Genomic DNA, 23960 nt, shown 5'->3' on the forward strand with positions numbered 1-23960 from the left:
AACTTAAAACAGTACACACAATGTATTTATATGTATAAGCATGAGTGTGCTCGTGTGTGTAAATGCATGTGTGCTTGTGTGTGCTTTTTTTGTGTGATTGTTTGTGCGTGCTTGTGTGTGTTGGTGAGTGTATATCCATTACTTAAAAAGTATACAGACAAGTGTGTGTGTGTGTGTGTGTGTGTGTGTGTGTGTGTCTTTTTTTTTGTGTGTGTGATTGTTTATGCGTGCTTACGTGTGTTGGTGAGTGTATATCCATTACTTAAAAGTATACAGACAAGTGTGTGTGTGTGTGTGTGTGTGTGTCTGTGTGTGTGTCTGTGTGTGTGTGTATGAATCTGATGAGATAAAGTTACCTCAGAGTGTACTAATACACTAAGTGTGGAAGTCAAATTCATATTTAATGAAAACGTGACAGTCACATTCCATAAAATATTAAAACACCATTTATATAAACCGTACTCTACCAATGATACGTATTTATTATAACAGTTGGTACTAAAAACCATACTAATAGACATAGTTGGTACTAAAAACCATACTAATGGACAAATGATAGATTTGTGAAGTTGGCACTAATCCTGCCTGGTTCACTGGTTCATGTTTAAAAGGATGTACTAAGAAAGTTAAAGTAAAAAGAATACTAAACAAAGTATTTAAGATAGTGGATAATACTTCAGATCAGATCTAGAGCAACATGGTTAATACCAACTTCCTAAATAACAATTTACCCTCATTCAGAAAGGGATTAAAACTAATCAAATTTAGTGGAAAAAAGACTGAAATTCTATGTAAAATTATTTACATAAGTACAATTTACGACGGTCTACAATTTTACAACAGGTTTTGGCAACAGATCTTACTAACAATGGGTTTGTAAACAGATATTTCAGTTGTTCTTGTTCTGGCAAATTCTTGAAATTTTCATTGTTTTTAACAACATAACTGAAAAGAGACTCCCTTAAATCATTATACAAGGTACATTTCAAAATAACATGTTTTTCATCTTCCACAATATTAGGACAGAACGGGCAAATTCTATTTTCAACTTGTAAATTTTCATATCTACCACTCTCTATACGTATTGGTGCTACACCACATCGAAATTTACATAAGGCAGACATATGTTTTCTTGGCAGAATAATTTTACAATAATCTTCAACAATAAATTCAAATTTAAATGTACAGTATGTCCTTAATTTATTGTTGCCTTTACCACTATTACTAGTTATTCTATTAATACCATTAAACCAGTCTTGAACATATTTTTCCATAATACATTTCTCAATGTTACCAACAACATTTGACTTACACACATAGCTCATTATATTGAAAGTAATTTTACACTCTTGGAATTTCTGTTTCACATAGTAAAACCAATTTTTGCACCGAACTTTAGAACTAGCCCAGACTGCAATCCGTTTATTAACTCTTGTCATTGCGGTGTTACACAGACGACACACAAAGCCCGCGACAGTTTTCCATTGACGGACCATTGTAGGAGTCCAGACCATCTCCCCCGCAAGAGCCAAATTAGGAGTATACCTCCCTACTCCCAAATAGAACCGCATGGCTCTATTGTGAACAGCATTAATACAAGAAAATGACCTGTACCCCCAAATGGCCGAACCATAACTAATAACTGGCCACACTTCAGTATCGTAGAGCTTTGTGAATACGTCATATGGAACCCCACCCATCACTTTACATTTGGCTATGACAAGTCCAAGAGCACGGCTTGCACTTTGTGCTACAGCTTTAACCATAACATTTAAGTCCAGATGTTCATGCATTAATAATCCAAGGTACCTATATCTATAAACTATTTCAAGTGTGTCATTACCACATGTAAAAACCTGATTAGTTCTTGAACAATTAGGTGGCCTAAAATGTATGATCTTACTTTTAGAGACATTAATGTTCATATCATTTAAATTGCACCAGTCACGTAACGCATTCAACAGCTTTTGCAGATCAGCAGCATTTTCTGCTAGTAATACAATGTCATCTGCATATAGTAAAATGCATAAAAGTTCATCACCAATCTTTACACCTATGTCTAAAGATTTAAGAAAAACAGCAAGATCATTAATGTACAAATTAAATAGTAAAGGCGATAAAATACACCCTTGTCTTAAGCCTGATTTAACATCAAACCATTCGGTAGAAAAACAATTTACCCTGATTGAAGCAGAAACTGTAGAGTATAAAGATTTTATAGCACTTAACATTTTTCCATTTATACCAGTATTACATAATCAATTCCATAATTTACTTCTATTTATAAAGTCGTAGGCCTTTCGGAAATCTATAAAAGCTGCAAAAGTTGATTGTTTAAATTTTTTCCTGGTATCTATTACATTATATAAAGATGAAGCTTGGTCTATTGTACCACGCTTTTTCCTAAATCCATTCTGTTCATCCACCAAAATTCCATTGCGTTCTACCCACTTATTCAACCTTTCATTTAAAACATAACAATATAACTTATACATTGCTGACGCAAGTGCTATTCCTCTATAAGACATAGGATCCCTAGGATCAGAAGCTGAAGATTTTGGAATTGGGTTTACAATACTTTTACCCCAAACCGTTGGTACAGTGCCGTTATTAAAACAAGTATTAAAAAGTGCATGTAGAAATAAAATAGCAGTATCATTTTTCAAAACTTCACTTGGGATACCATCTATACCAACTGCTTTACCACGGTTTGCTTCATCTACCGCCTTTTTAACTTCAAGGATAGAAATATTATCATTGAAAGCATTAACATATGCATTATTCTGTGTCGGATGTTTCGCACCCTGTGTGGCTACGTTTGGTATATTTAAAGCGCCTTTGAACGTGTTTGTCATTAAAAGGGCGCTATATAAATCGGGTATACTACTACTACTAATAATAATCAAAGCCTTGAGATGTCTGGTGGTTGCGGGTTTTGCTAGAGTTATTTTCATTTTAAATGCCAATCTATAAATATACATGTATAAGAAACAAATACTTATGTGCCTCATATCTAAGATAAACTCTGCCTGACCTTACATGAACAGCTGGAATTCAGTGATGTAACTATGGGCTGGAATACCTAATCATTGACAGATCTTATATAATCTAAATGGCCAGTATGAATGGATAGAGGATGAATACGAACTGCTTGATCATTGATAATTCATCCGCATTGTTCATGAATGGGACTACTTTGTGTAGCACATGAACAAATTCCTTTGGATGTGATTTGGAATCAAATAAAGATGCTACATGATTGTCAGAAATACACTTAACTTTGGTAGCGGGATAAACCCGCAACCAATAATAATATCTAAAACGTCAAGAACAGCTTTCTTATCCTGAACTTTTACTGCGAATTACTTGCGCTATAGCGAGCATATATTTAATAGGATTAAAACACTTTCATTCAGTTATATTGCTAAATGATACGAATTAACTTAAGCATAACAGACGTAGTAAGAATTGCGTCATGTGTTGTTTCCAGCACTAGATATTTAGGTGATTCTTCCCTTTACTAGAATAATATAATAGTATTACCTAACAAAATCGATCGAAAGGTTATGGCTGCAAACGACTTGTGGGTTTATGCGTAACAGACCACCATTTACGTTGCAACAAATCAAATATAATCCCTTTTACAGCAGGATTATGTCTAAATTCACATATGGTGTACAATACATTCTACGTTTATTTTGATAATCATTCTAACCTAATCCGATTTATTTTCCTATCAAATAAAGAAGACTGAAACTGTGTATAATTATGCAATAAATGCATAGTTCGTGCGTCACAATTATATTTTCATAGCGTCAAACGTCATATCGTTACGCTGGAAGAAAAAACTAAACAAAAACGGCAAATTAATTTGGTTGATGTTGTAAAGTGTGTAGATACTAATCTTTGATATCGTGTAAGAATCGAAATAACGTATATATCAAACAGTGATTGTCTTTTGAATAAAAATCATTATTTGGGGTTCAGATGGATATCTTTATAACTTGCGGGATGCACCCTTGTGGTATAATTCTTTCGCATCTGAACTCCAAACAATGACTTTATTCAACAACAAACCACTCTAAGGGATATGTTTAACGTATATAAACAAACATTCAAGAAACGTTCCAATGATTATTGTAAATATTAGAATATTTGAAAAGTTTAATGTTTCTTAAATATTTTTTTTCTGTCTCGGTTGTCAACAATTCTGAATGTAGAAACAAAAATAGTGACAGTAGAATGACATTGAATCACAGAAAAAACAACATGTTGAAATAGCCTTATCAATACATAGGAGTTTATAACAAAATCTAGCATACAAATGTTTGCCTCTTGCCAAACACATCATCGAACGAATATTTCTCCACGTACAAGTCAGATACTTTATGATAGTGGAAAACAGGAGGAAATAGTAAAAGAACAATGTACATCTAGTCAGAGATTAAGTACTTATTACAAAGTAATGACGGATGATACAGGATCAGTGTGTTTTTCCCACAGTGACGACAAACAGACATGTGTTTGTAGAAGAATGATTTAGTGAGCTTGCGTGATTATTATTAACATGATAAATTATCAGTTTATGGTATCATTCTCGTTATGGGTGCCATACTTTTGACAGCACTTGCTTTCAGTACTTCGTTTTATAAGTACTGTCACCAAGAGCGTGAATGTGTACCATTATATTTATGAATGACTAACAAATGAAAGACATAATTATATGCGGACAAATCTCACTGTTCTATTCGCAATTAAATGCCAAACCATTTCTGCTTGAAAGCTAGGTAAATATTACACGAAAAGATGCTATAACCGACAAAGAATCGATCTTCATGCCACAAAGGTTGGGTTTACTGGGATAATGCAAAAATGCAATAAGATTGTAGATAATTATATAGTGTTGAATATTATTAAAGGTATATCATGATTAAGAATGATTCTAAATTATCGGGGCGTTCAAATAAGTCACTATAAAATTTAGAACATACATTTATTTTATTTACATGAAAAGGTAGTAAAGTTAAGGTATACCAATAAAACACGGAGCAACTCAGTATCAAGATATATGACATTTTATTAACACCTTGGGAAATAAATGGTGCTTTTCAAAATGTATGTTAAAATTCCAGGAATTCTTTTCACGCTAATTTTTCCACGCTCCTACCTTTTATATGCAGTACAACATGCATCACGTAACGAAATTTACAAGAACCTCAGGCAAGGTATACAAACTCTATTTCCAATACATCTGTATCTTTATTATCAGTTCTTTGAAAACAGTAGATATCTATCTGACATCAACGTAAAAGAGAATTTATATAAAGCCTTATCACTCAGAATGATTAAATAGGGAATGGTGGTTTTTAAAATGCTTTTCTACGATAACAAAAATATATCACCAGATAAATAAAGCCGTTTCTCAACAACTACTGAGTAATTGAAACAAACAGTGTTTTATTCCCGCCATTAGTTTTCTTGATAGTATATGTCAAGATAAGTGTGTGCGGTAACAGACGATATATCAGGCAACTCTGAAATTGCTAAAATATTTAAAAACAAATAGTCTCTTACACTTCATCTTACATTGCATAAGAGAAAGAAAACCGTTTTTGTTCTTTGTCAGTGGAAATTGAATATGTATGTACATAATTGTCCATTACGAGAAAAACGTGCTAATGGTAAATGAATATATGCTAATAGCAATAATAAGGGGAAATTAAAATGCCGCCTTGATGAATGATAAATGTGAGATATATGAATTATGCTTACTTTACTGTATAATGATCATCCATATTAGCAATTTTGGGCTTTAACTATTTATGAAATACAATTTAATAGCAAAAATATGTTTTATTACATGCTCTTCAAGGAATTATCGAACTATTAGGATGAAATATATCTGGTATTTTTAACAGTGAAAAAAAAAATCACTGGTAAAAAAAACTAGTAAAAAATGGTTTAATTTAGTCAAAACATAAAGTAAAAAGAAAAATTTGATTGTTTGTTTTACGTGTACGAATGAAATATATTTCATCGAGAACATCATAATTTGCATTTCCACTCGCGAAAATATTGCATCTGTTGTCAACTCGGTGAAATATATGTGTTGACCTTACACTGGCACAAATAAATGAGCCGCGCCATTAGAAAATCAACATAGTGGCTTTGCGACCAGCATGGATCCAGACCAGCCTGCGCATCCGCGCAGTCTGGTCTGGATCCATGCTTTTCGCTTTCAAAGACTATTGTAATTAGAGAAACCATTAGCGAACAGCATGGATCCTGACCAGACTGCGCGGATGCGCAGGCTCGGTCTGGATCAGTGCTGGTCGCAAAGCCACTATGTTGGTTTTCTCATGGCGCGGCTCAAATATTCTCTAGCTCTTGATATCCACACTATCAACTTTGTGTTGCTGACCACAGTTAATTGTTCAACAATTAAACATTGTAATGAGCGTCTGCCCGAACCTTCCACTTGCCAGTCAACTTAGTTTCAACTCCAAATACATCACTGAATCTTGAAAAGAAGTTCAACTTAAATGGCTATAGGTTAAAATTAAAAAGAAATCCCTCTGAATTTGCTGAAAAAAATTCTGCAAAAATGTCCCTTGGATGAAACTCTGGTTGAGCAAATGGTTTAAATTGACCTTGATTTACAAACGAATGTAATGCAAATAGAGTTAATTAGTTGTCCTTTACTCAATTCACACTGCCACACACGATTCCTAATATACTGAAAAACTAGAGATTTATAAATATTGTCAGAGTTTTCAAATAACCCAGACACAGTAGAACTTCAAGTAATAATAACTGTCGGTGGAATGCACGAATATCCATGGTATTTTGCAGTTATGTTTAGGTTAAGTAATATAGAATGGAGGCGATGATCATGTTGACCAATGCAACAAGAGCAAACATTCCATTTTTTTAGAATAAAAATCATCTGTATTAAGATATACCTCACATACTTCTATTCGATTTTATCTACGTTATATATATATTTGCAGGGTACTGGAGATTCAGCCACGTTTTATGCAGCGTGTATACAACATCAGACGTCCTCATGTGTACATCATCGATTTTACACCTTTGCAGTATCTCGTTAGAACGCTATCTTGCAATTAGAAACCCTTTAAAGTCTCGAAACAAATCTAAATCTATTGTACTTCTCAAGATAAGCCTTATATGGGCTGCAGCCGCTGCTATATCGAGCCCAGTGACGGTCCTTGGAGTGCTTGATGAATCCAATATATTCAATAATAGACAATGCACGTTAACAAACAATGAATTTATTATCTATGGATCGATTCTTGCCTTTTTCATTCCGCTTATAATCATGGTGGTTTCCTATGGATTGACAATCCGATTGCTGCATAAACAGTCGAAGCTATATGATCCTAATGGAAATGTTGCTCAGTCGGGCCAACCGATTTTGCGCCGCGTGAAATCTAGGCGTCACAAAAATAGAGCAAACTCCTCCCCAACTCCTTCAAGACAAAGCTTTTCGGGTACACGGGGCCACAATATGTACGAGATGTGTATAAAAAGCAAAAGTCAGATGAATATAGCGGAGTGTGGACGTAGTTTAAGAATTCCAAGCATCATTTCTCAGTCGGCGTCATGTGAAACAATTTACACAACTTCAAAAGAGAATTCACAAGCAAACAGGTGCTTTCTAAGTGTACCCAATCATCATACAAATTGCACGTCATCAGAATCACTAATCAGTGACAATGAGACAACATCTGATGACGAAAGTAGGTCATATATTCACGTGAATGGTACAGAAAGCCCAGGAAAGCGATCTCTCCGTGACGTCATGACAAAACAAATAATTGTAAAAGCTTCTAGCATTCTGAACTTGACTAGAGATAAAAATAGTGACAAAACAACTGTTCGGACAGAGCAAAAGGCATCCAAAGTTCTAGGATTCGTGTTTGCTATATTTGTGATGTGTTGGACACCATTTTTTGTAGTTAACATTTTAACAGTTTTGTGTAAAGTGTGTTCATTTAATCCCATCTTGCTTTCAACTTTTGTGTGGCTGGGTTGGATAAGTTCAACAATAAACCCTATCATCTACACAATGTTCAACTGCACATTCAAGCAGACATTCGTGAAACTGATAAAATGTCAATACGGATTCCTCCAAAAGCCAGGAAAACGTAGAATGGAGGGTTTTCATAAAGGGGCAGTTGAATACAACATGAATATACCGTTGTGATATATAAATATATGTATTTAATATACATTATGCTCTCATCACTGTATGTGTTACACGTGCATTAACTCTCACTCGAAGACAAACCTTTATGAGCATATTATGAGTCCAGAATTGAATTTTAATTCTATGACCATTTATAACAAACGTCACCCCTAATGAAATAGATATGAAATAGATAAAAAGAATTTTCACATACCTGTGATGTGAAAAGAACAAACATCGGGCACAATAATGAGTTTACGATACAGAAGTCTTAAGACGTGACAGGTTCAGGAGAATCGTTTTTTTTTTGTCATGGGCTTAGTATATGGTAAACAAAATACGAAGCAAATAAAGAAAAATAAACAAGTTTTTTTATCATTGTTCACCAAATTATCTAGTATGTCAAGGACATATTCTGCCTGGCATTGCAGTTTCAATCTGTATGCCTTCTATTAAAGGCGTACGCTAGAATTCCCTGTATATGAGATGGGCGAAAATTTTCCCAATAACAGAATTTCTTTAAACTTTGGATATTGAAGGACAATCATCTAAGAAACAAAAATATGCAATAAAAATCATAGGTTACCGGTATCGAAAAAGAGTTATCTGCCCCTGAAAACGTCATTTTTGGGGGAAATGCCGTTTTCAAGGGCAGATAACTCTTTTTTTGATACCGGTAACCTATGATTTTTATTGCATTTTTTTGTTTCTTAGATAATTGTCCTTCAATATCCAAAGTTTGAAGAATTTCTGTTATTGGGAAAATTTTCGCACCAAATTCTAGCATACATCCTTAAATGTGATGATTAATAGCAACATATGCCCCCAGTAAATGTTATGTTTTTAACAGTTTCCACTAAAGTCGATACTAGTGGGCTTGTTGGGCGTTGAATGTTCACAATGACAGGCTTTAAGCCGTGTGAAAATTGCTCTTAAAATGAACTCAGTGTTATTGTTATTTGACAGTTGGGACCCATTGCACTCAACGGTATTCAATGACATTTGATATAGAAAGGGTAATCGGTGGTGCATGACTCTCACAGGCACACTTAACACCTATTAGGCCATTTTTATTTTGTTTACTTTTTTCTTGAAAGTTGTTATTCTATTCTCCACTGTAAATTGTAGCAGAAATGCCGCTGAATCGCTGTTGATTAATCCATAATGCTCAAAAAGTGCCTACAACGCCGTAGAAATAATGACCCTTGGTATCTTGGTGTGTTTTGACATTGGCAACAAGTAGCAACTTATTATGGTAGGTCAAAACGTGCTGAATTGTTTTACAGATTGATTCTCAAATATTTATGACATTGTGGATGAAAAAGTAATACAGATTATACTTATAGATTTGTGGAAAATATGAAAAAAAAAATGAAAATAATAAGATGAAACTGAAGAGAGTATAATAACAAGGTCGATAAACGCCTGGAGCGTGCCATCTAACGGGGGCACACCAAGTTTCATTAACTCAGTCGGATTAAAGTCCTTGGAAAATTAAGGCACTGTGTGTCATTATGGCGAGAATGCGCAAACATGTCGTATATTCTCTTTATGGTTGAAAATCAGTTTCGAGGACAGTATTATTATGCTTTTCCTTCCGTCATTTTTTACGTCTGTTCTTACTTTCGTGTCCGGTGTATAACGCTGTCATCCCTCAAAGGATTTTAATATTGCTTGGTGCAAATATTCCTTATAGTAAGACAAAGTGCCATACGCTAAACCAGAACCCTAACTTTTAGAGAAAGGTCACACTTGGTGGTCAAGGGTCAACAAAGCTTTTTTCTTCTGTCGGGTCTGAAACTCAATCACTAATCGATTTATCTATTTTTATTTTGGTGGGTTAACGTCGCACCGACACAATTACAGGTCATATGGCGACTTTTCAACTTTGATGGTGGAGGAAGACACCAGGTGCCCCTCCGTGCATTATTTTATCACGAGCGAGCACCTGGGTAGAACCACTGACCTTCCGTAAGTCAGCTGGATGGCTTCCTCACATGAAGAATTCAACGTCCCGAATGAAGCTCGAACCCACATCGATGAGCGGTCAACATTAGGACTATTGATCGAGGGAATGTCATATTATTACTTGGCGTAAATGTTCCTCATAATAAGGCAATGTGTTGTGCAAAACTGGCTTGCCACTGGCTTAAAGGAACATGTAACACTTGCAGGTCAAATGTTAACATGATACTAACAGTGTCTATTTCGTGCTCGATCCAAATTTCTGCCATCAAATGAGGGATTATAATATAAACTTAGCACAGATGTACCCCTGTCAAGTGCAACACCCAAATTCATTGCTACAAGGTCAAAGTCATACTTGGAGGTCAAATGTCAGTATGTTTTTCTCTTGTCCTGTCCATAAAACAACTTGGTGTACATATTCCCCGTAACAAGAATATGTGTCACGCACAACACCTAGTCCATAGCTTAAAGGTCAAAATTACACTCCGAAGTCAAATGTTAAAATGGTATGAACACAGATTGTTTCAAGTCCAATCCAGAGCTCTGCATTCTAATGGGGGATTATAAATTTGCAAAATGGTTCCTCGCATTTTAAGATTACTTGGAATCAATGTTCCCTAAAAGACTTCTCAAGCGCAACACGAAGTCCCCTAGCTCAAAAGTCAGGGTCACACTTGAAGGTCAAAAGTCAGGCCTATAAAATAAATTAGGACATATTTTTGTAATGTATGTAAGATTTTCGTCTATGAATTGCTATTAAGATAGTTTTTTATAGATATTCAACATAACAAGCTAATGTGTCATATGAACCCAATTGAAAAAGTGATGGTTTATTTTCATCAAAATTACTTCTGTATACTATGATGAAGTATTTCATTATAATTTACTGTCTTATCTTGCCCATCAATAGAAAAATAAAATGTTATTTCAATATTATATAATATTAATACATGTTATAACCTAATCATCTGTACATTTTTATATATGCAAATTTCAATCAACACATGTGTGCATAAGAAAATATTTTACACATTGCACAGTATTTTATATACATCACCTACAGATATCAGATCATAAAGTTATACTGCAATTGAATGTTGAGATAGCGGCAAAATCGTTCATTTTCTGTCGTATCTTAATTTGGCCATGTTTTGCGCCGTCAGAAGTAAAAGGTTTCACTTACGAGCTAGATAAAACACTTTCAAGTTCGAATGGTTAGAAACCAGGTTTTACACAAACAACATTATAAGTACGTATCTAAATTGACCTGACAATCAATTAAACGCTTAATTCTTCGTGTAAACGTTGCATAGTAAAAACTGCGTTTTTAGAAAGTGGCGGGAAAATAAAGTATAATACATATATATTATATGTGCGTGTTTTATTACAACTGAAAATGAACATATTAGATCCCTTTATATGATCACTATAATTTTTTGTTGCCTTATAAAGTAGGAAATATAAATTAGGTCAATGTCTTGACATAAACAAATGGATGTGCCTTCGCCTTTTATAGATTGAGCAACGGCCTATTCGTTGAGGTGAATATGTCTAAGGCTAAACGATAGAATGTCCTTGGGGTACACCGTATATATATTTTATATATGTATCATTTTTCTTCAGTTTCCTTGCTAATGTTATAAATTGTTCTCTTTGTAGTTTCATGGATCAGGCTAAATAAATAACGTTTTAAATAATGGCATAAAATTAATGATGTTCAGCTTAGTTCCTCATTAGATAATAGATTTCAGAATAAACTGTGTTATACGTGCAGTTTATTAGTACAGCAATCATGCACCAATCATAAACTGTTCGTAACATAAGGTTGATTTGTATGTAATTATTCTTTGTCAAAGTAATGTTTCCATGTGGTCGGCAAATAAAACAAAAAATAGACAACCGCTAAATGCAAGATGCATGTGCTAAAAGATAAACATTCACAATGATATATCAGTACAGAGCTTATCACATACACATTTCCAGTCTGTGTGTACAATAGGATCTGAAATTGGAATATTTTCGCATATTGACTTCAGTTATGACTTCAATGTGAGTCGTCGCGTATAAATGTTCATTTAAGGCCATTTCATAAATAAATCGAATTAATGGAAAACAAATTGCAATCAAATGGCCACTTCACTTATACGCCGAACGGAAAGGATTGCTAAACGAATATGCACAAATTGAAATCCTATAGCTGGGATACCGAGTTCGAACCGAAATGGGTGAAAATTGTCACACTTTTCCACAAGTTGGTCGATTTACACATTTTCGCTCAGATATTCGGTGTGTATATGAAAGCTCCAGTCGATTCCGAAAAGAAGAAAACAGAGAGAAAAAAAATCTGACATTAGGTCGGACTCAGTTTTTGTTCGATGTTTATGTGAAACGGTCTTAAGGGCGACGTCTTCAGTTTAATTCAGACTAAATATTGATTTTATGATTATAATTAGTTAATAAAAAGCATGTGTGCATAATATAACGGTTTATTATTAGCTTTGTATTCAGAAATATACACTCTTTCTTTCGCGGCATAATACTGCGAACTTAATGTTGCGAAATAGTTGTGCTGCAAAACTCGTGCATACTCTCTATACAAATCCAATAGCCTACGTTTATTAACCACTTAAACTCTACCGAATATAATTCATGGCAGTAAAAAACTTGCACATATCAATATATAATCTGAATATTTTGCTAAGCTACAACTTCACAAACATGTAGTTTTAACTCCATTCACGAGATTTAAATCAATTCCAGCGAAACATCAAATATCTTATATACCTGCATATTCATGTGAAATTATTAAAAGAGAGGAGCATTTGTTTAGGGTAACACATCAGGGTGTCACACTATAGTACAGAACAGAAATGGGAGTTTAACTTGTTTGCGTATACGTACAGGTAAATGTACAATCATTGGTACTAAAATAGTGCCAGTACAGTTCTGACATAACAAATTAATGCTAACAGCTTGACGTCGCTTCTTTCAGTCTTATTTTGGAACTACATCAATCGCTCTCTTCTTTGGTTATCTAAAACATATAAAAGAAGAAAAACTGAAAAAAACAAAAACAAAAAACAAACAAACGAAATAGTTCAATGTCTTAAGTATAGAATTTAAAATACTTCATTGGTGGCTTCAATTACTTCCAACCATCACTAGACAGTTTTTTTCCCTAAAAAGAAAAAGCAAATCAAACAAAAAAATAAATCCCCGAAAAAACACGGAAATATAAAAAGAAGATTTGAATGTATAAATCACTTCCCCTTCCGTTGCAACTATTGTCTATCAATTCATCCTCTAGAAATTTTGAAAGTTAAATTGTTGTCTAGAAAATGGAATTAAAGCTTAATATTTCTGAATGTCAGTTATTCACATGGCTTCTTTATATTTATAAAATATGCAAATCATAACAGGATGCAGACGAATGTAACGTAACAATAGATTGGACACAAGATAGAACTAGCTAGTCTTAGACAACTCAGAATTAAGACAAAAATAGCACCAAAGCTAAGTTTGCATTCAATTATTTCTAATATATAGAGGGTAACCCCAGGAGGCGTATCCCCCTCACATAATTAGCCTCCCTTCATCCCGCACCTTTCTACTCAGCACTACGTCTGGGATGCCTTTGTTCTTAACTAGTGTATCCATTTTTTTTTATCCAAGCCTGCACTTAGAAGGAAAAGTAAACAGGTTTAACTACTACCGTTTATAACAGATCCAAAAATAAAAGGTTAGGGAAGATTTCCCAGAAACACAGAGCAGCCCAAACACAGCCAGAGAGACAAAACTAATTACTGACAGTACAGCGAACAGCAACTCGTCGTAACTTTATGTGATGGTGCTGTTTTATATGCTTATATAAGTCATTTGTGAAACTGGTGTACCCGATGTCTTTTCACATGTCGTGTCTATAAAATCTGCTGCGAGTATTTTTGAAGAATATACTAACTAGTGTTTTTCTCTCATGTGGCATAAAGTGTAAACTAGCTGTATTACATCCTACGACATACATTGTATGCTGACTAGTATATTCACACATGTTACATAATGTGTCAGCTTTTAATTTATATTTACGCATGTGACATAATTTGATGCTTACTTGAAATATGCCCACGTGCCATAATGTATAAGCTTACCAATTATATTAACATATGTGACATGAAGTGTATGCCTACTTGTTAAATTTACACATATGATGATATAATGTGTAACCGAACTAATTATATTCACACATGTGACAAAAGTTTGTAAGTTTACTAGTTAAATTACCGTTACCTACTTGACCTACTGCTCTTACAAGTACATGATAAATTTTGGCATTATACACTGGTCACATAATGACTGTTTTTGGCTGTATCACGGAACTTCAAGAAATTGACCCGAATACGAAACATTCAATTTAATACCTGAAATATGGTTACCATGGCAACCAGTCTACATTAACATCTGAAAATTGCAATTTTGCACAAATTCATTTGTTTTTGTAGCATATACGTTAATAAATGGGGAAAGAGTTTAATATATATCATTATTTTAATGTCTGAATGATTCATTTAATGTTGATTTCTTTCCGTAACTATGGTTACCGAAGGTTAAAACTGTCAACAGCAGCATTATAACGATATTAATACATTCCCAAGTTAACTGTTGTTCATCCAATATTACTTTAATCTAACAATTTTGACATTTAATCAATTATTACGTAATTTATAGAACAAACTGGTTGTTATTTTATTTCGTCTGCATGCCTGCCCTTTATTACCTAAAATAAATTTCATTTTCTCATCTCGCAATTTTACATTTTGTAGTTTAAAAAGACAAGTTTCTCTACTTTCAACCCGTTGAACACTCCAAAAGGAGGTAAATGACTGGAGCTTACGTAATGCATCTTAAATGCAGCATAGTTTGCTACAAATTTCTCGTACAAATTGCGGCGTGTGTCCTTTAAATAACGTTTCTGCTTTTTAATTTGCATCAATGCTATCGTATCTGTCTTTCCAGGGGCATGTATACTATTAATATTCTCCTCAAGGAAATGAAATACGACATACTATCTTTCTCAATTCTCTCTGTCGTTTCGCAAAATTATATGGTTTCATTCTCTCCATAGGTTTGCTAAGTCGTTGCAACTTTTTTCTTATACTTTCCCAGTTTTCTGTAACGCTATTTCTGGTATTGTAGTGTAGCTGTCGGCATATTTTCGCTCTGTTAAGGTTTTTTCTCGCCTTACAATGTTTGATGAGAATACGGCTGGTTTGGAGTGTTTAGCTTAATAGAAGAACCTTGTTAGCTTTGTTTTTAATAATTGCTGTTTTTCTTTCTTGCGGAAGTACTCCAAAGGCACTTCTAATCTTGCGGTTGACGTGTTTGGCGTATTCTGATTTACAACGTCCACTGCTTTTCTCTTGGTCTATTCTTTCTCTCTCTTTCTTTTCGTTTCTGGACTTCGTCTTAATTTTATTTCCCTTGAACTTCAGTACTATTACCATATTCTCATTTTGCTTTACGCTATCTGTAGCGTTCTATCTCCTTTTGAAGATATGCGGCGTGTGTATCAGAATTTTTCCTTTTATTGTCTCTGTATCTCTTCGCACTCTCGGCCGCCGTGAGAGCCATATTTTCTGTAATATTTCGGTAAGAGAAAACATGAGACTTTATTTCTTTTATTTCACTCAAGTGTTTAAGTAATTCTGTACTTCTTTGGTGCATATTTGTACTTTCCATTTCATTTAGTACACATCTTTGTTCCAAAGTTCGTTTTTCTCAATAAATGCTTCCAAGCTTCATTTTCTAGTGCCAATGTCTGACTCGACCTGTAAGAAATTGAAATATTTATGTCGAATAAAGTTTTTTGTCATCATTAAACTTTTTAAACAATAAGACAGATAATTAGCAATTTCGTTTTAAAAGTTTTCATAAATTTTGTGAAAATTTGATTTATGATTTAACTGAATAATCGAATATGTTTTATAGATAAGACGCCATATTAACGTCTTAAGCTAACGTTACCGTAACGTAGCGGTTAATCTGTGACGGTTACAACACATTTTAAGAGTAATGTGTTATCATGTCTACATAACACATCAAACTTATGACGCTGTAATTTGCATTTAAAATGACCAGAACACTTAAACATTCACTGGCTAAATAGTAATCTAATTCAATCACTTGTCACAAATTTGACATACAGTAAAAACAAGTAAAATCAACGGCATTGAAACTGAAAGTTACCTTTTCGATGGCGGCTGCAACTTGAGCTCTTTTCCGGGAACTAGAAGAACGTCGCTAAGAAATGTATGCTGTTGTATAAGGAGCAAATAATTACGCAATTAACTAATTATATTTATGGCATTTTACAAATAAATACCATGACTGTAAAGACAATATGTTTTTAACTGTAACTGACATTATTCATACAAAAAAACTTGTCTTTTGTTCCGTTACTAGAGTTAAAGCAATTTTTTGTTTGTTTTATAAACGGAAATCAACAGTAATTTTTGTGACTTGCCAATATGTTTGTATTTTTGTCGACAGATTTTCTAAAACTGGGTGCAATAAGAGAGACGTGACACAACTTTCCAGCGTTACTGGAACTCCTGATTGATTTCCTGATTGATTTCCAGGAGCAATATCAGAAGCTTTACTGGTTGTCTGAAGTCTCAATAAGTGCAGAGATGTCTTCTGCAAGAAATTATCCGTTGTTCATTAATTGTAGCACCTGCTGGAGATCACTAGATATTAGGAGATCACTACTAGTATCTAATTCTCCACAGGCGGCGAGCTATGGATGAGAAATTTGCATGTTGAACAGTTGCCTCAGAAGTATTTTGGGTGACGTCTGTATTCTGAGAGTAGCCCGAAGCTTCGTTATATCTGTTGGTTTACGCCAACAGATGGACATCATTTAGGTTTAAATGAACTATGCAGTATGCGTGGAACTCGTTTTGATGGTATCTACTAATAACGTACTGCTCTAAGATACTTTACAAAGGGTTAGAAATGTTCACTTATTGACAGCGTGAAATGAATATTCTACGAAGAAGCCAGAACACGGTTCATTGAATGACACCATGAGCCGTCCAAAAGCCATGGATCAAGTGGTTGTATTGCATGTGTGCAAGGTGGGGGTAGAGAAATCATGATTATGGTATTGGCAACACCCCGCTCTATAATTGTTAGAGTCTCATGCGAGCCATGGCCATCTAATATTAGAAACTCTGGCCTCTCTGGTCCACATTATATTAGAAAAACTTACTAAAAACCGCTTTCCTCCGATTTCATCACCGATCCAGTCATGCTATTGGAAAGACCACACACAATTATCGGGTGTCTCGCGAACATTAAAGCACTGAAGAAAAATGATTTGCTCTGCCCTTTGCTATGATCAATGGTGCACACATGCATCAGCACCACCGATTTTTGCCATTACCGTTACATTCGCCGACTTTAAACTCATCATTGAGCATGCTGAATGTTCAAATTAAAAGAACCCGTTTCCAAATTTCAAGACCTGAATCAACAAAAAGTTTTTGTAAGTTATTTTTCTATGAGCAACCTCTGCATTCAGTATCCGTGAGATTTATCTGGTTTTCTCAAGATAATATCAGGGAACATATGCATCAAACCATTAAACCAGATGAGTCCGTTCCTGAAAAATTGAAAACGTTGAAGTGATGATAACCGGATGATTTTTCACATAAAAATTGCCCTTTGATAATTCAGCATTTGTAAAGTATAGTGCTCTTCTTGTCCGGATAGTACCCCAGAAACCACTGTCTAATATTCAGCGAAACTTCATAGGAAGCTAATTCACAAGATGTTGTATATCTTTTGGGTGCCTTTTTCAATAACTACACGCAGGATTTCTATGAATTTATTTTGTTGGGTTTAACGTCGCACCAACACAATTATACGTCATATGGCTTCCTCACATGAAAAATTCAACGCCTCGAGTGAGGCTTGAAGCCACATCGATGAGAGGCAAGTGATTTGAAGTCAGCGGCCTTAACCACTCGGCCACGGAGGCCCACGAATTTCTATGGAACTTTTGCGGAAGCTTCACTAGTAAAACGAGTTATGTGTCCAGTCTATGAACGGCGCATTTGTGTGATCATACTTTCGGAGGCATCTATCGGTTTTACCGATATTTTCTTGTTTTCATTTTCTTTTTGTAAAATCGAACCATTGGGAAATCTTTAAATTTTTACCTTTTCACTTTAACTTTCGTTGTCTTTTTCACTTTTAAAACACTACGTTTCAAACGATTGGTTTGTAGCAAAAATGTATTTTTTTCACTTACTAGTAACTGGTTTGCGTATAGTCTATACAAAAGTCATGTTCTCAAATAGACTTCTTATTTGATACTTTTATGAAATTATTTGTGTAAGTATTGTTAAAAGTAGTATAGGGGTCTCTTTGGGGTCACGACTGCGCATGCGTGAGAATGACGTCATGCGCGGCGGCCATTTTGAATTTTATTTTTAGAATGACATCATCTTCCTATTTTAAGGATGACTTCACTCTGCTATTTATATCTCCCAGAAGTATATAGAGCTGACTTATATACCTATCTAGGGCGTGTTCACGCACATTGAGGGTCAGGTGCTCAGCCCTAGACGGGGAGATATCATGAAAACAAAATATTTCAAGAAAATCAAATAAATATTAATTATATTTGAACATATAGATTTATCTATAACCTAAATGAATAAAACATTGTATGGTAAACAAAGAACTAATTAATGATAATTTAAAGCATTATTTTTTAAACCATTAAGCTTTTTTTAAAAATAGCTACGTTAGAAATAACGTTAACTGAAAATAAAGTATTATATTTTTGTCGACGATGTTTCCTCCTTGGCGTCTACTGACAAAATGACCCCAATCATAAGCGTATTTTCCCTAAATGCGCATGCTCGGACCTATTTTTACAATGACTTCATAAGCTATATTTAGATAAGGTCATGAGTGCATCAAACGTGATCATGGTCAGAATGTCTAGCGTGTGTTGATTTAAGGCCGGATAGACGGACAATAAAAAGTAAACATGTCAAAGTTAATCCCTTTAAAGTCGCCACAATGTCTGGCGTTTATTTATTTAAGAGCGGATGCGTGAACAATAGCCTATTCAACTGTCAAATTTAATCCCTTTAAAGTCGCCAAAATGTCTGGCTTATGTTGATTTATGGACGGATGCGTTAAAAAAGCGTATTCAACTGTCAAATTTAATCCCTTCAAAGTCGTCGTAGTGTCTGGCGTGTATTTATTTAAGAGCGGATGCTTAACAATACCTATTTAACTGTCAAAATAAATTCCCTTTTTGAACTAGTCACAATGTCTGACATATGTTAAGGTCCAATGGTCTATTAAAAAGATGGTCAAACGTTGGAGTGTTGTTTCCTAACTAATCATGTTTTACTAGGTCTTATAAGATTGTATTTTCTAAACAACACATTATGTTATTATCAGTCTAATTACTCTTAATGATATATGCTACGCTTATATAAAGAAATGTATATTTTGACTAACAAGTAAATATAAACAAAAATCACACTTACCAATGTCATATACAGGACTGCTACTCCATATTAAATCACTATTGCAGTAATTTCTTTTTGTTTGTATCACACACACACACACACACACACACACACACACACACACACACACACGCACATACATTTATTGAAAAAGGAACGAGTTTATTCTAAAATTCAAGTCAGTTATATACAATTTTCTAAAACAGTGAAAATTCAGACGCAGTGGATATTATTTTGTAATATCCCACTTTTCCGAAGCAGTGGATTTATGTTGTCATGTACAGTTTTCTAAAAGCAGTAAAATTTGCAAGCAGTGGATGTAATGTTGTTTCCTAAAAACAATTTGGCTTTAAAATTGCAACCAATCACAGAGGCCAAAAGTGTTTGATATTCATATTCTTTTACTTTGATACATATAGATGACTTTACAATTGAAATCAAACAAGTTAATGTCGTTAACCAAAGATTGTTATGTTGCATACAGTAAGGTAACATAGCATGCGCGATTTCATGTAACAGAGTTCCAATTACATGCATCTCGGAATGATGTTTTTGAATGTCCAATTTAATATCGATAGTGTTATCATGATGAAACTCGGTAACACCATATGCATTTGTTAAAGAACTATAACCATTTAAAAGTTCTATTTTTAATGTTGTAATACTCGTCTTTCTTTTTGTCAAAAACGGTAGAAGATATTGTAATGTACTTCTACAAAGAGTTATGGCCCTTAAATAGTCCACTTTTCCAGAGGCACTCTCGTTATTTGTCTTTGTCACGTCAACAGAGCACAATTCATCTTCAGAAAACACCACTAAATCACAAGCTTGCACCTGCTCTTCTACTATTAAATTGTCTTCAGACATTAAGACTAAAGATACACTTACCTGGCCAAAATGATTATTACCAACCCCAGAAAACCCCAAAAAATCCACTGCATCCCTTAACTTTACAATTATGGTAATTAAAGGTGCAATCAAAAGTGCTGAAGTAAAATTAATGATATCCATCATTATCTAAAATAATTAAATTGAATTAAAAAGTCGTTCCTTTTTGAGTAATGTCTTTCACAAGATTGAACAAGATTTTACATGATCAATCATGAAATTCAACCTTCTACGGACATTAGGTATTAATATTTTTTGACTTGAGATCAGCTTAAGATAAATCATAAAGGGAGCTGGCCAATGTTGACAGAATGCTTTCAATATAACTATAGTAATGGATTAAATTTTGATCAATTTTGCAACTTTTAGTGAAATTTTTAATGTTTCATATCTTGGGTTATATATGAGTTTGGATACCCAAATTGCTGTTTCTTTATATTTTTGTCATTGATATAGGTATGGGCAAGTATGATACACCAAAATTCGCAGAATTGTGTGAGCTTTACGATAGTATAGTTTATATTTGATGAAAAGAACGTTTAAATCTCCAGAACAGATTTTTGTCTCTAGAACAACCGTTTATGATATCGAATTTAAAATTGTTACCCTCAATCGATAGAATAAGTCATAATCTTCAAAATAAATGTGGGGTTGTCGATTTTATTTTTGACCGTTTTTGAGTTATTGCCCTTAAACCACTTTTTTTTAAATGTTCTCAGATTAATTTAAAACTAATTTCATTTGAAAGTTCTTTTCATTCTGATTCCAAATATATTAACTAAAGAGGGTCTATCTTCTACTGTTTCCAAAATATTCAGGTTTAAAAATGGTAGTACACATTTGTGACGTCACGTTTTGGCGGTAAATTCAAAATTTATGGTTTCAATCTTTAAAATGTTATATCTTGCATATTTATGAACCGATTCTCTTGGTTTTGGTATTAAAATGAAGGTCTGAACGAGAACTAAACGTTTATTGCATTCATGCACAAATTATGACATTTAAATACTTCTTTTGACCCAACTGAGTAATTGTTTAGCTATTAAATGACTAACTGACCTTAATATCTCTGTTTGAGACGTCAAATAATGTTACGCTTGAGAACTTTCTTAAACCTACTTGTTGTAACTGGCATAAATATCGTCATTTTGATTGGTTATCTAATGTATTTAATCCTTCAATTAGGTCCATTACACATTACTTGTTGTTTACCCTTCAACATGACTACGTTAAAACTTTCTACTCATGCGGTAGAAAAGCATTTGGATGTAAATAACTTAAAAGCTTCTGTCTTTTTTAACGAGCGTGTTATGTATACTGCAATTGAGAGCTGTTTGAAAGAACCTGATGTTGTGATTAAACGTGGAAAACGTTTCGAACTTACAAAACGGTTTAATTATGATATTGGAATTCAGGGATACACAGATCAGCCGACTCACAAAATAAAAGTTGTGTACACCAAAACAAAGAAGGTACTTTTTGTCATTACGGCCTATCCCATTGCCTGATTTTATTGCCAGCACATGTTTGAACTTGTCATTTTATAAATAGATATGACATCGGTTTCTAAAGATATCCACCAATGAAAGAACGGAATACCTATAAATAGACAACCAATCAAATACTCGTATTTATGGACCAATCAAATGCGGGCTCATTGTATATAATACGCTGTAATATTTCTTCTCGTCATTAGAGTTTTGATACTCAACCAAGAAACATGGCAACTTCCAGATGTTATTTCGCTTTGGGAAATGATCGTTATGTGCAGGTGAACGAGTGGAAAGGGGAAATGAGAGTTGACATTAGGGAGTGGCAAGGCAACAAACCAACGAAGAAAGGTATCAGTTTAACATTAATGCGATGGAGGAATTTTGTAGACCAACTAACCTATGCGGATAAGGCGTTACAAGATAAGCAGTCCTATTGGAGTCACCTTGGAGGTAATGTTTATTGTAACATTACAGAAAACAGCGTATGCGTGGACATAAGACAGTACTGGAAGCCCGAAAATGAAGTGGTACCGACAAAGAAAGGTATATGTTTGCGACCAAAAGAGTATGTCTGTTTGAAAGAAGTTGTGTCACAGATAGGAAGGACGCTCCCTGAATTAGACGCAGTGGTACCCTGTTATCTACAAAGCGATCATATGAATCAGTTAGGGGCGCTTCAATGTACAGAATGTAATCCAAATGATTATGGGAACTACTGAGGTCATATTCTAAAAAAAAACAATGATGTACCATGTCTAAAAAATAGCAACCAGTGAGACAGAAGTTCTAAAATAAGACACCAATCAGAAATCGGTTTGAATGTATATAAACGAATGTACTACAAGGCTGTATCATTGACAAAATGAACGTTATCGACTGCACACCCCTCAACAAAAATATGGAATATTATGAAAATAGGCTGAAGACGTTCGAAACTTACCCGAAACAAATGCTTCCAAACAAGTATGAGCTGGCAAGTGCCGGACTGTTTTACAGCGGAAAATCGGACATGTGTGAATGTTTTCGATGTCACGTGAAGTTGAGCGCTTGGGAAAGGGCGGACTGTGCATTGAGGGAACACTTTAAATGGTCTCCAAACTGCGAATATATAAGAATAGTGGGAGCCCCTCAACAAATACAGTATAGTGGCTTTGGAACAATAACAGCAACGAGACCATCTGGTGGGTTTGGAGCATTCAGTTCAACTACTACAGGGGCAAATTTATTTGTCAATAATAGATGCAGTACAAATAACGCAACAAACTTATAAAAACAAGATATGTTTGCATTTGTTTATATGACTGTGACAATGATAAATGGCTGGATTAGACAGTATCAGTTTAGACAAGAATATTGTGAAGCTGCTGAACATTTACTCGATATTTTGGAACAGTATTTAGAAAACTGTAGAACAACACCTACTCTGTATTCTACTGTATTATAATATATTAATAACAACTTTGTAAGAATATGCTCTACATTTGTTGTAACTTTGTATGAATAAACTTGTTATATGTTATCAATAATAAAAGATGTCTAACTGGAAGGAGTACTTATCTTCTCTGTATTTTGACCCCAAACACCCCGCTAGTTTTTCGGGTGTTGAAAAAGTGTACCAATATATCAAGTCCGAAGGTAAATATAAAATCGGAAGACATAGAATAAGGAAATGGCTTCAAAGTCAACAGTCTTATTCCCTGACTAGAGGGGCCAGACGTAAATTTCCTCGATCTCGTGTAATTGTCCAAGGGATAGACAGCCAATGGGATATGGATCTAATGGACATGGTTGACTTAGCCAAACAAAATGAAGGCTACAAATACGTGTTGGTGTCCATAGACATTTTCTCCCGTT

At 34.3% G+C, this 23960-nt stretch overlaps 1 protein-coding gene across 1 annotated transcript in view; it reads left to right on the forward strand.

Annotated features, from left to right (window-relative positions):
• Nucleotides 1-8581, forward strand: part of LOC123554264 (5-hydroxytryptamine receptor 2C-like) — a 30608-nt gene extending 22027 nt beyond the window's left edge. The window contains exon 2 of the mRNA XM_045344277.2: nt 7011-8581. Within this exon, the coding sequence (XP_045200212.1) occupies nt 7011-8227 (1217 nt within the window). The 3' untranslated portion in view covers nt 8228-8581. The remainder of the gene's footprint in view (nt 1-7010) is intronic.
• Nucleotides 8582-23960: the final 15379 nt, after the last annotated feature.

Source organism: Mercenaria mercenaria, chromosome 7 (genome assembly GCF_021730395.1).
Source record: "Mercenaria mercenaria strain notata chromosome 7, MADL_Memer_1, whole genome shotgun sequence".
NCBI classification, from domain to species: Eukaryota; Metazoa; Mollusca; class Bivalvia; order Venerida; family Veneridae; genus Mercenaria; species Mercenaria mercenaria.